This window comes from Bombyx mandarina, chromosome 20 (assembly GCF_030267445.1).
Source record: "Bombyx mandarina strain Sakado chromosome 20, ASM3026744v2".
Classification (NCBI taxonomy): Eukaryota; Metazoa; Arthropoda; class Insecta; order Lepidoptera; family Bombycidae; genus Bombyx; species Bombyx mandarina.
The window spans coordinates 6304082-6317793 of NC_143226.1; the positions used below are offsets into that span (position 1 = coordinate 6304082).

At 38.9% G+C, this 13712-nt stretch overlaps 1 protein-coding gene across 1 annotated transcript; it reads right to left on the bottom strand.

Annotated features, from left to right (window-relative positions):
* Positions 1 to 797: 797 nt before the first annotated feature.
* On the bottom strand, positions 798 to 13466 carry LOC114249938 (ATP-dependent RNA helicase DDX24). The gene is made up of 13 exons (XM_028183663.2): positions 13181 to 13466; positions 12722 to 13100; positions 11641 to 12303; positions 11240 to 11392; positions 9598 to 9751; positions 9006 to 9183; positions 8319 to 8448; positions 6927 to 7059; positions 4989 to 5078; positions 3762 to 3991; positions 3005 to 3182; positions 1989 to 2154; positions 798 to 955 (listed from the first exon to the last, which is right to left on the bottom strand). Exons 1-13 carry the CDS (start codon positions 13325 to 13327, stop codon positions 824 to 826), a joined length of 2733 nt encoding a protein of 910 aa, XP_028039464.2. The 5' UTR covers positions 13328 to 13466; the 3' UTR covers positions 798 to 823.
* Between the last annotated feature and the right edge of the window lie 246 nt (positions 13467 to 13712).

A 13712-nucleotide genomic window follows, 5' to 3' on the forward strand; every position in this document is an offset into this window, starting at 1 on the left:
AATTATTATTATTCATATAAATAGCTGTTTCTTTGTATATTATTATTATATATATTTTTATAAATGATTGTGAATAAAATAAAGTTGATAACTTTGTAGTTTTTTTTAATCACTAAGAAAATGATAATACAAAATGTATACCCGAATAATAAATTTCTTTATACCTCGAATACAACTTAAAATTAATATTTTTATCATAAGGAACTTCGTTCCTATCCAGTGTCCCACGACACCACACATCTTTTTTTTATTGCCCTTGTAGGCGGACGAGAATACAGCGCATCTGACGATGAGTGGTTACTGTCGCCCATGGACTTCAGCAGGGCCAAGGGCAGAGCCAAGCCGCTGCCTACTCTTAAGTACTCTCCACGAGCTATATTGTAAATTATCCTCGGCCTTATTCAGTTTTTTGTCAAAAACCCTCTATTTTACGTTGTCTAGCGTTACACCACATTTTTTTATTGTTTACTAGCTGACCCGACAGACTTCGTAGTGCCTCAATCGATAAATAAAAGACTTAAGCTTTTGTATAATTCAAACTTAAAACAAACAAAAGGAATCCGTCCGACGGGGGACACATCAACGGAAAAACAAAATTGTTATTTTTATTTAATTCCGACCATTTTCATATTTATTTACCTTTTAAACCTTCTCTGGACTTTCAAAGATAATTCAACACCAAAATTAGCCAAATCGGTCCAGCCGTACTCGAGTTTTAGCGAGACTAACGAACAGCAATTCATTTATATATATAGATCTTGACGGATATAATATAGGATTCAAATAAAACACATAAATTGTCACATATTTTTTTTTTTGTTTATTAAATTTTTTTATTTCTCTTTTTGGGTCTCATGTGGTTTTTCGTTCCTTTGCCCAGTTTCAGGAGAGGAGCGTTCTTCGATTTTCTCTTGTCCTTTTTCAATTCCCCGGATTGTATTGCGTTTTTCATCACCTGTCATTTTTTAAATTATCGAATATGTTTAAGTCGTTTTTGAGCACGCTAATGAAATAATCAAGTCTATCGTCTGATATTTGAAATTTTTTTTTATTGTCTGGTTGGGTGGACGAGCTCACTGCCCACCAGATCTTAAGTGGTTACCGGAGCCCATAGACATCTGCAGTGTAAATGCCGTCATCCACCTTGAGAGATGAGTTGTAAGGTTTCACTTTTAACATTAATATTCATTCATTCAAGAAGCATCAATATTTATATTTTTTTTAAATTGAATCGCTATATAAATTACTGAATTATTATTAATATGAATTATTGAATTGAATTGAATTATACATAGATACTGAATTATTTTGGCCCCAAATGACGTCATAATAGAGTTGCAATTATACAGACTTGACTTTCTTTTTATTTTATTTTTATTGCTTAGATGGGTGGACGAGCTCACAGCCCACCTGGTGTTAAGTGGTTACTGGAACCCATAGACATCTGCAACGTAAATGCGCCACCTACATTGAGATATAAGTTCTAAGGTCTCAGTATAAGTTACAACAGCTGCTCCGGCCTTTAAACCGAAACGCATTACTGCTTCACGGCAGAAATAGGCGGCGTGATGGTACCTACCCGCGCAGACTCACAAGAGGTCCTACCATCAGTAATTACGCAAATTATAATTTTGCGAGTTTGATTTTTATTACACGATGTTATTCCTTCACCGTGGAAGTCAATCGTGAACATTTGTTGAGTACGTATTTCATTAGAAAAATTGGTACCTGCCTGCGACATTCGAACACCGGTACATCGCTAGATACAAAGATAGACAAGATAGAAAGATACAAACTATTTTTTTAGTTGAATTTCAATACTTCCAATTTTTTTTTTAAATATTGAATTGTCATCGGTCCTTAATAAGTATACCAAATTTCGAGTTAATCCGACGTTTTGAAGGGTGTCAAAATCATGTTCAAAGATTCCGTTACAAACTAACATACATACGTCTGAAGCTAATAAAAACGTATTAAAAAGAACGGACCTGTAATGCGTTCTCTTGGGGCATCTCCAACGCAGTAGGGTCGTTCAAGGTTGGATACTTGAAAGAGAACCCTCTCGGGAACAGCGGCCTCGCCATCGCAGTCTCCAGCTGACGCTTCTTGGCCCGCAGCGTCCTCTCGATAGACGGATCTATCTGTTTCACTGGCCTGAAGGTTTCGTTAAGGACCACAGGACATCGGACACAGTTTAACGAAACCCATGAGTATTAATGAAGTGTTTTCGAAGAGAAACTTCTAACGCGATTCCAACAAGGTTACGTAAAACGTTCAACGCTCCTGGGGAGGGGGGATAGAAAGAGACAGAGCGAGAGTAAGTGTTGCACGCTTGTTCCAACGACGACAGCACTTTGGAAGCGTGCCTGTAAACCTGGTAAACAAATTCGATTTTTGAAGTGAAACTTCTAACGCGACTTCCAACAAGGTCGCGTTAAACGTTCAACGCTTCCGGGGAGGGGGGATAGAAAGAGACAGAGCGAGAGTGAATGCGCATAGTATACGTGGTACAGGCCAGCGCGAGTGTTAGCACCGGAGTAGCGTCCAATATTTTAATGAAGAATATACAAAAAAACTATCTATAATTTAAAAAATATATAACATCAATGTTCGAGATGTTGCATTTCTTATACACAGCATTCCCTATTACAAGAGCAAACTAATTTAAGGATGAAAAATGAAGAAAATTACAATACTACACATCGAGAAAGAAGTTTCACTTCATTCACGTGCACCAAGTTGCACGCGCAGCTTTTTTTTTTAAATTTCCACACGAGGCTCTTTTTTAACCCGTGTCTATCCAAACAGCTGTATAATTATCCCGCACGGACCCGAGCGATGCAATTTCCCTGGGTCACCTTGGATAAAAACATCGTATGATATCTTGGGATACACTCAACAAAGGGCTTGTACACCAATATGTGGCAACATGGAGGTTGAGAGCCACTGCCTTATCTCAAACTGAGGTATATATCACGACATCTGACTATTTTCCAAAGGATACGCGTCATCGTCGTCTACGATCATGTCCATTTCCTTGGCGGCCTTCTCCCTCCATCCAACGGACTGGGCCGCGCGGCGTTTCTTCAGCTCTAAAGCGTCAATGTCCCGGGCCAAGCCGACCAGCTCCTTGACCGGGGACAGGCTGTGAGACTGTACCGGGAACAGGGGCAGTTCCGTTTCTGGGAGACACAATTAATGGACCTCAAAAGAACCGCAATTGCTATTAGGATTTCAATGTGGTTTTGAGAGTATGAGTAGTACCACCCCTTCGGTAGAGAGAATATTTTTGGCGGTCCCTATATAGGAATAAAAAAAAAAAAAAAAAAAAGGGTCACGACCCACTGTTTTAGTTTTAGGTCACGACGATGATCAAGATTCAATTGTCAATTTACACGAGGGAACAAGCTGATGACCCCTGGTCTTTTTTTGTTTTTTTTTTTTATTGCTTAGATGGGTGGACGAGCTCACAGCCCACCAGGTTTTAAGTGATTACTGGAGGCCATTGACACCTAGAACGTAAACGCCGCCACCCAGCTTGAGAGCAGTTCTAAAGTCACAAGTATAGTTACAGCGGCTACCCCACCCTTCAAACCGAAACGCATAACAGCTTCACGACAGAAGTAGGCAGGGTGGTGGTGGTACCTACCCGTGCGGACCCACAAGAGGTCCTACCACCAGTAAAATAGACCACTAATAATATTAAATATCTCTACAAACGACTTCCAGTAATGACATGTTTGCAGTGTGAGGGAGCTTACTCTTGTTCAAGGTCTGACAGAGCTTCGCGTAGAGGAACGCCTCAGAGGGCTCCATCATCAGTATGGTGAGGCCCTCCTTGCTCGCCCGGGCGGTGCGGCCGCTCCGGTGCACGTAGCTCTCCGCCGTCCTGGGCACCTGGTAGTGGACCACGTGGTCCACGTCCGGGATGTCGAGCCCGCGGGCAGCTACATCCGTGGCTATCAGCACACCGTGTTTGTCATCACGGAACCTACACAAAAACAAAACGTTCACATCAAATAAAATCAAATCTCATCAAAAAAAATTATTCAACACTAGGTGACCCGGTAGACTTCGTAGTGCCTCAATCGATAAATAAAAGACCTAAAATTTTGTATAAAATAAACTTTAATGAAACAAAAGGAATCCTTCCGACGGGGACACGTCAAAGGAAAACATAAAATTGTTATTTTTATTTAATTCCGAGCATTTTCATATTTATCTAACCTTTTAAACCTTCTCTGGACTGCCACAAATAATTCAAGACCAAAATTAGCCAAATCGGTCCAGCCGTTCTCCAGTTTTAGCGAGATAACGAACAGCAATTCATTTTTATATAATTATATAGATAGATAGATAAATGAAAGTACCCACTTGTTGAACGTCAAAAAGAACTACTCCCAATTCACAAAAAACTAGCCTCCGTCCTGAGAAGAACTGGCAAGAAACTCAGCGGGAATGTCTTTTTTTTTTAAATATATGATTTTTTTTAATATTCATTTTAACAATGACTATTATAACGTAACAATTATTGCAATATTGAAATGCCCGGAGCTAGCAACTCATTCCCACTTTGTGCAAACTTCTTTACTGGTGGTAGGACATCTTGTGAGTCCGCACGGGTAGCTACCACCGCCCTGCCTATTTCTGCTGTGAAGCAGTAATGCGTTTCGGTTTGAAGGGCAGCCGTTGTAACTATACTGAGACCTTGGAACTTATATATCAAGGTAGGTGGCGCATTTACGTTGTAGATGTCCATGGGCTCTAGTAACCACTTAACACCCGGTGGGCTGTCCACCCATCTAAGCAATAAAAAAAATGTATATAAACGTATATGAGTCTCTGTTCCTGTCTCTATCAGCCCACAGACGTCCTCTGCTGGACAGAGGCGTCCCCCAAACCTCGCCACAAAGACCGGTCCTGGATCCCCGTAAACCTCAATAGATCCTGTTCCTCTTAGTACTGGGGACTTGATCCCGATGGCTTACCTTTCCAAGTTCTTCAGGCGTTGTCTCTGCTGCATATTCGCGTGTAAGGGCAGGGGATGACATTTCAGTATGCCGAATAACTGCGCTAACCTGTAACGAACATACGTCATCTAGATTTAGTTTTTGCATATAATAGGTTAGGGAAAGAAAGAAAGGAAGAAATCATTTATTCGCTAAGCATAGTGAAAATGAGTTATTACATAAGTTAAAAGCAGCGTGTATGCTTTGTCATTATTTGACATGCGAATTTTAGTGCAGTGCAAGATATTATAATATTATATAATTTACCATTCATTCATCCATAATTCAACTAATAATTAAAAAATCCATTTATTTTCAATGTCGTCCCTAAGAATATTCCCTGTCGTCCCTGTGATTATAATTTTCACTTATAAGATTATCTTTTAGTTTTTTCTTAAAATGAAAATCATCTAAGTCTCTTAATTTCTTTGGTAGTTTATTAAACATCCTAACGCTCATACCGAGTATACCTACTATTATACTTTAATGTAGTTTTGGATTTTGGAAAACATAGTTTATCGTCGCGTCGATTTCCGTTTGCCACATCAGACATCTTCGTGAAAAAGTTTCTTCGCATTTTTTAAAGAAAATTCACAACATTTTTAAATTTAATTTACGTCGTAACTACTGATATGCCGATCTTGCTCTACTTTTTAAAAAATGGCATCCATTTTATCCGTAATAGGGCGACCAGAGCGACGTGCATCTTTGACATCAAAATTTCCGGATTGAAAAAGCTTAAACCAAATTTGTGCTACTCTCACAGACACTGCACTAGGTCCATAAAGATCTCAAATTTTTTTCGTGGCTTGCATTGCTTTTTTACCTTTTTTGTAGTAAAATTTTAAAATGTATCGAATTTCTTCATTAGATTAACTCATCTTGACAGTACGAAAAATAAATAAAAATCACACATTTTCCCAATTTAAATTTGGAATTATCTTCTTTAAATTTTAAACTTTTAATGTTACCAAAACCAGCCAGATACAAATAGTATAGCCAAAGAGATTTTATTACAAGTTCATACATGCTATAATGCGAAAAGACTTTTTCCCCAACCTACTATAAACAACAACAACAAAATTGAACAAACAACAACAAATCTGTAAAGAAAATGTTCACGGTGAATTAAAGTTGGAATCCGGGGTATCGGTTACTACCGAGTACCTACCGAGCACTACCGAGTTACGGACCTCGGTCTCGTGTCTCGAGACGGATGCGGCAGTCATGATGTCCATGGGCTCCCGTAGCCATTGAGCAACAGATCATCGTGTGTTTCCAGAGATATTTTGTGCCACGTACCATCCGACTATAGAATGAACTTCCCTTCTCAATGCTTACGAGCGCTATGATACGCCCTCTACCAAACGAGGTTTGCGGAGAATTCACAGTGATAGAGCTGCTGATCAGTATTTTCAAGTGGGCCGTATACGCGACTGCCTACAAGGACGTGAAAACTTAAAAATGACTTTTTGGCGGGAACGCGAGGAGTGAAGTTGTGTGATTTGTTTTATTTTGTGTATTTAGTGTTTCTTCAGGTTTAAATGTGTAATAACGGTGGTTTATTAACTGTTTAATATATGTGAAAGTGCACAAATGTGGGAAAATGAAATAAGGCCGCTGGACGTAACTTCTCGGGATCCTCCAAAAAGTCCACTGAAAAAATCTCAGTAAATGACCACCACTTTACTGAGATTATATTTCATCCCATATCACCTCATTTCATTTAATTTCATCCCAGTTGATTAATGTTTCAAATTAATCATCTTAATTTCATTTCACTTCACTCCATATTATCATTTTTCATAAAAATAGGAAAATACATTATAATAAGATATGACTTAAAGGTCTTAGTTACCAGGTCATAAAATCACTTTAAAAAAAAAACTTAAAAAAAATGGCCTTGGGCTAATTCACCTCTGGACGCATCCGATGGAGTTGCAGAACACGATCGTCCTGCCGGGGTGCCTCTTCAGCACGTAGTACAGATACGCGTCCTTGTGCTGCACGGAGCAGGTGATCCTGCTCTCCGTCAGGGTCTCTGCAGCACCTGTCCCAAGACCATAAGCTGCTTTACTGGTTTCCAGCTCCGTGGTGTCCGACCACGTCTAGTTTAGGGCACGTGGACCACACGACCCCGCAACTAACTCAACGAGAAGACGGTATTAGTGCAAGAAAAGAATGTTGATCAGTAGACGGTTTTTTTCAACACTGGGGCCTCAAAAGCCTTTCCAATTTCACCGGGGCGGCTGTTTTGCTGATAACTTTTCACATTTTCGCAGTGTTTCAGGGTGTTTCCCGAGTGCTATGACATGTCCTTCTTCAAACGAGGCTTGTGGAGAGTATTTAACGGTAGGCAGCGGCTTGGCTCTGCCCCTGGCATTGCTGAAGTCCTTGAGCAACGGTAACCACTCACCATCAGGTGGGCCACATGCCCGTCTGCCTACACAGGCAATATAAAAAAAACCTTGAAGTGTTTAAGTTCTAGGAATGCGGTTACCAGGGTCTCTATGCGTGCCCCCAGTGCTAAAGCTGCAGGCGTCTAATGACAATGTCAGTGGAAGAATCCTTTTTTTTTTCCTACCTAAACTGATAGCCTTTAGAGGCTATTTCAGCGTAACCTTAACTAGTAGGTGAGCTCAAGGGGCTCAAACCTGAGTGGTGCTAACACTGACCCTAGCAAGAGCCGTGCTTCGCAGAATCTATCACAGGATCGGAAACGCGACCCACTGAGAATATCCGGCGAGAAACTCAGTGGGCCAGTCTACAGTAGGCGCGCGAGTTCATGTCCATCCTGAGGAATGCAGTAGTGCTGTGACCTAGTTAATTATGGTAATGTCGATAATAACTACCGATTTAGTCAAAGCTTTCAATTTGGTTTAATGTGTAATAACTTAAGGTAATTTTGCAAATTATGAAATAAAATAAATGTGATAAGTAATTACTTATTTATTTCTAATAAAAAAAAATATTGTTTAAATTCCAATTTTATATTCCTCTATCAAATGAAAAGGCAACCGACAGATCAGAGTCGGAATCAGTATGTATCTTTATTCAGTAGTTTTTTTTTTGCCTGAACTTGTTGGAAGCGGTGTAGTCATGGTTAAATAACAAAATAGCGTTAGCGTAAATTTTCGATATCGATAAGCGCGCATCACTACCGTCAGGACAACACTCGACGTCAGATAAATGGGGGAGGAGGGTGAAGGCGGGGCGAGCTGTCCCCCTCGCGTCGCCTCTGGCCCCAATGGACATGAACTCGCGCGCATACTGTACCTTGACGCTGCGGCACCAGCGGCGTCGGCTTACCCAGGTTTTGCGCGGTGATGTCGACCACCTTGGGATCGGTCATGCCAATCATTTTGACTAATCTATTGATTTTCTGCTGCGATGTCATCTTGTCCACTTTCCTGTTTAATATCTTCCCTCGCTTTGTCACCTGATATAGAGAAGGAATCGTAGTAAAAAAAATTACACACACCTAACTGTCACGTAACTTTAACAGTGTTTTTTTTATTGCTTAGATGAATGGACGGAGCTCACAGCCCACCTGGTGTAAAGTGGTCACTAGAGCCCATGGACATCTACAGCGTAAATGCGCCACCCACCTTGTGGTATAAGTTTTAGTGAGCTCACCTACTAGTTAAGGTTACGCTGGCAATCACCCAGATGGCAGATTTAGGTAGAAAAAAAAATGCCATTGAAGCTACTTCTCTCTTGACCTCTTGTGAGTCCGCGTGGGTAGGTACCACCATCCCGCCTATTTCTGCCGTGAAGCAGTACTGCGTTTCGGTTTGAAAAGTGGGGCAGCCTGTGTAACTATACTTGAGACCTTAGAACTCATAGCTCAAGGTGGGTGGCGCATATGCGTTGTAAATGTCTAAAAAAAAAAAGACTTCGATGACAAGCAGCATTGTATGACTGGTCCTCGATCTGGATTGATGGTGCCAGTTTCCATCAGATGGACGGTTCATCTGATCATTGATTGCATCATACCTTCTTGCCCCGCATGTGCGCGGGCAGTTCGTGCACCATGGTCAGGGTTGCCGAGAAGACGAAGTTCTGCCTTGTACTGCGGCGGTCGTCATCCGCGTTGAGCCTCTCCAGCAAGGGTTGAAGCTCCTCGAAGTGGCCCCTCTCTATCATGCGGTCGGTCTCGTCGATGGCCAGGAATCTGGTACGAGATTGAGAGTAAGTATATTAATAAACGAAGCAAAAAGGGTTAAATACTGTTTTCTCTGTTTGTCAATCGATTTGGTTTTATTGGCAATCTAACGAGAACCTTAACTGTTTTTAATCAACAAAACAGTTTGATTAGTGTGTGATTTTAATAATAAATGTATAATAAATATATGTTTAATTATTATAATTTAATAATAAATGTGTTTATTAAGCGACGATATTTATGAAGTTTCATATTTATTTATTTATTATAAAGAGAACCAACAGCCAACCCAACATAATATATTAATATAACAATCATAGAAACAAAAAGCCAATTAAAAGTCCTCATTATTATTTTATGTGCGATTTCTTTTATGCTGTCCCTATCTTAACACCGATTAAAAACGAGCTTTACTGCACTCACTTGACGGTTGAAAGTTGTTGTAGATGTGGCTGCCCCTGGGACAGTAGCTCCCACAGCCTGCCCGGGGTGGCGACCACGATCTCTGGCCCTTTGCCGAGCACCCGTTCCTGCTTCACCGCGGCCAGACCTCCAACTATTGTCGCGATTCTTATACCTAAAATACAGTTATGAAGACTTTGAACTAGACTTTGACTTTGAGATATAGAAATTGAAATATATTAAACACATAAAAGATTTATGAGTTACATCCCAATGCGGTTTTTATTCTTAGTACTAATTATTTATTTGCCGCTGGTTAAAGCACTGCCTGGTTGATGTTGAAATTGTGAAGATGGATGGACATTGTGTAAAATCAATATATTATTATGTATAGATGTGCGTAATAACTGGTGGTAGGACCTCTTGTGAGTCCGCACGGGTAGGTACCACCGCCCCATTTATTTCTGCCCTGAAGCAGTAATGCGTTTCGGTTTGAAGGATGGGGAGCCGTTGTAACTATACTTGAGACCTTAGAACATATATCTCAAGGTGGGTGGCGCATTTACGTTGTAGATGTCTATGGGCTCCAATAACCACTTAACACCAGGTAGGCTGTGAGCTCGTCCACCCATTTAACCAATAAATAAAAAAAAAAGATGTAGTGTGAAATTATTTTCCTTCGGGAAAACTCAGATCTTTATCGGAATACGATGACACCCAAACTGTCAATGAATGATCGTATTAAATGAGTGAAATTTTCATATTCATTAATAAAGATCTTAATTGCTTAGTGTAAAATGTCAAAATGAATAATGTCATTTTATAATATAGAGATGTTACAACCATAACAATTATTAATTGAGTTGTTGTTATTTTTGAATTTGCTATTTTCCAATATGAAGTATGGGTAAATATTAAATATAATTCCTTGAACTGGATTTTTTAAGCGTTTTCGAGGTTTCGGCATCGATATACAACCTTTTTATATGTAATCTGAGAATATGATTAAAACTATAGCGAATATTTGAATTGCGTATTATCCACTCTATATATATACTAATATATAAATCTACAGTGGGTTTTACGGATATTTCGTTATAACTACTGAACCATGCACCCGATTGACTTGAAACTTGGTATCCATGTAGAAAATACATATACTTAATGGATAGGCTAATATTTATAAGAGTGTTGGACTCCCTAATAATAATGACAATAAATAATAATGTTAATTTTAAATGCCCAGCGAAGCGAGCGAGTACGGCTGGTATAGATAGATATATTGGTCTGCTGATGCTACTTACCCCTACGGCTCTATGATGGGTACTGAAGCAATTCCAGAAAGCACGATAAATACGAACTTTTCCGAAAAATTACGAAGGAAAATCTTTTCTCACTATATCCATATAACGGTGCACAATCTAATTTCCTAATGTGAAATGCGCCCTCTTGGTTTTTACGGTGGGAAATCCAGTTTGCGGATAGCCAGCTGGTGTGGGATCGGGCCGAGTTATGTCGGACCACCTCTCCCGACGGCAGATCCCCGCCCGAAAAGGAACCCGGATCAGGATAGATAAGGGTATTGCTTTCCAGAAGACGGCAGCGAATCTACGGGACCACCATCGGGTAATGGATCCTCCATATTTCCTTCTAATAAACTAACCTGTGTACTTGGCTACAGCCATCAAATGCCTGCTGACCTGCATAGCCAGTTCTCTGGTCGGAGTTAGTATCAGTGCATATAAAGGTTTGCCGGTCCTGACCTCCATGTGAGGTGGCAATTTCACATCATCTACCACTTTGACCAGGCCCGTTCCTGTAAATAACAAGGTTGTGATATTTTTGGAACAAAGTTCCTTATGGGACGATGGGGAGGAGTACCCTAACTGGGAAAAAACGTCCTTAACGTAAGACTTTTATTATTTATGTATAGTCTTAGTATGATGGCTATACAGTGTCTAATGTATAGTCTACGTGATGACGGTTATTATTATTATTCATTTAAATAGCTGTTTCTTTGTATATTATTATTATTTATTTTTTATAAATCTTTTATATGCTTACCTTGACTTTGTAACTTGTCATCCTCACCATCCCCAACATCCATTTCATGACCATCAGTGGAATCCACATCACTAGCATTAACATCCAATCCTTCATCACTCTCATTACTATCTGATTGGTTTCCATAATCACTTAATTCTTCATTTTTATCATTATCAGACTGATCATTTTCAGAAGATTCCAAATCATCCTCAGACTGTTCATTGTCATCACTTTCATCTTTCAAATCATCTGAATCCAGCATATCAGATAGATGAACATAGTTCTCACCATCTGAATCATTACCTTCATCAGAGTCATTCCTTTTTTTGATTGGAATTTCATATTCTTCTAAATAATCTTCTGCAGCTTTATATCTTTTCTTTTCTTTATGTTTCATTTTATCAGTTGATTCTGAACTACCATAACCTTCTTCAGAATCTTTATTACTAGTGTTATCTTTTTTAATTTGCACCTTGTTTTTACTGATTTTGTTACTCTTTTTCAATTCTTTCTCTTCTGTTTTCTTTTTGGCAGATGTCTTTTTGTATGGTATGTCATAAACATCTAAGCCTTTTTGATCAGCTTTTTCTTTTAGGTCTAGTATTCCTGATAATATAGGTAGACCGAAAGCTAAGGTTTTACCACTACCTGTCTCGGCCGCTCCAAGAATATCTCTTCGTCCTGTAAATATTTTTTTATATGCATTTAGTAGAGGGCCAAAAATAAAATAAAAAACAAAATATATTTTTATTGGAAGAAACCATGGGCCAGACCTAAAGTACTTTGAGCCAAGTATTTACTAAAAAAGTCATATCAAAGGTTGAAAATTTAAAATTTGGAAAAAACATCATAACCAAAAAACTTCTTTAGCTATTAAATGAAGTTAACCTAATTGAAGTTCAACTGAAACCATCAAACTGTTGATACTAATACCATATAAATCGAAATTTGAATTACAAAGAGAAATATCGCTTTTTAAGGAAAATGCTGCTTTAAACAAATAGCCTTTGACCCCTCAATGTCATTTAATGGGACTTTTTAATCTGTTTGCATCACCCTATATATAAAATCAAGAAACAACATCACTTTGAATATTTACCATGTATGGCTGCAGGTAATGACAGTTGCTGAATTTTTGTTGGTTGCTTAAAGCCCATTTCAGTCAGTGCTTTCATGATTGAATCTGGCAGCTGGAACTCAGCCCAAGCTAACATATCCTGAGGAGTAACGTCGGACTGTGAAGACGTAATTTCCCCTAATTTATGTTTCTTTTTTTTAATATTCATTTCTTTTATTGGTTTCTTTCCTTTAATTTTTTGATCATAGACATTGCTTGTTGCTATTTCATTACTTAGTGACGGAGTGGAGGTATTACAAGTTTCAACTATAAAACCATTACTTAATTTAAGCTTTTTTACTGGTTGTTGTGCTTTGGTGCATTTTGCTTCGCTTTTTCTCTTATTTGCATTTTCTTTGTGCTGTAAAACAATTGAGGAGGTTACAACATGTAACGAACTTACAATTATGAGACCTTGTAGATAGAAGTTTTTAGAAATACTTTTTTCGGCTTCCTGTTTTCCCTGTCCAGACCGTAAGAGGTGCATTCTTCAAGACCTACAAAACCATGCAGCTTATCTGTGACGGAAGCTGGAAAGCCTTCTAGTGGAACAGTTTCCCACTTCAAATCTTTCAGCTTTTTACTCATTTTCGGAAATTATACGAATACTAAATAACCGAAAAAGAGAACCGAGTCCTATCCACACTAAACCAGAACACAACATGTAAGGTAAATCATAACCTCTCCAAATAAACATGTTTTTGACATTGACAAATGAACAACTGTCGTTACGGTACCGTTTCCGGAATTCATAGCATAATTTCCATAGACCTTTTTCTTGGTATAGACCTATAATAATTTCATTATGACTGTATAAAAACTGTTTTCGCTGCCATTTTAAGAAAGGAATAAAAAAAAGTTGGATCTTATGCTCTCTGGGAATCTCTCAAGTTAAAAATAGGTTTTATGATCGAGAAGTTTAATTTAAGTTGATGTGAAACATCTATAGCCGCACGTAAAACCGATTTCTGGC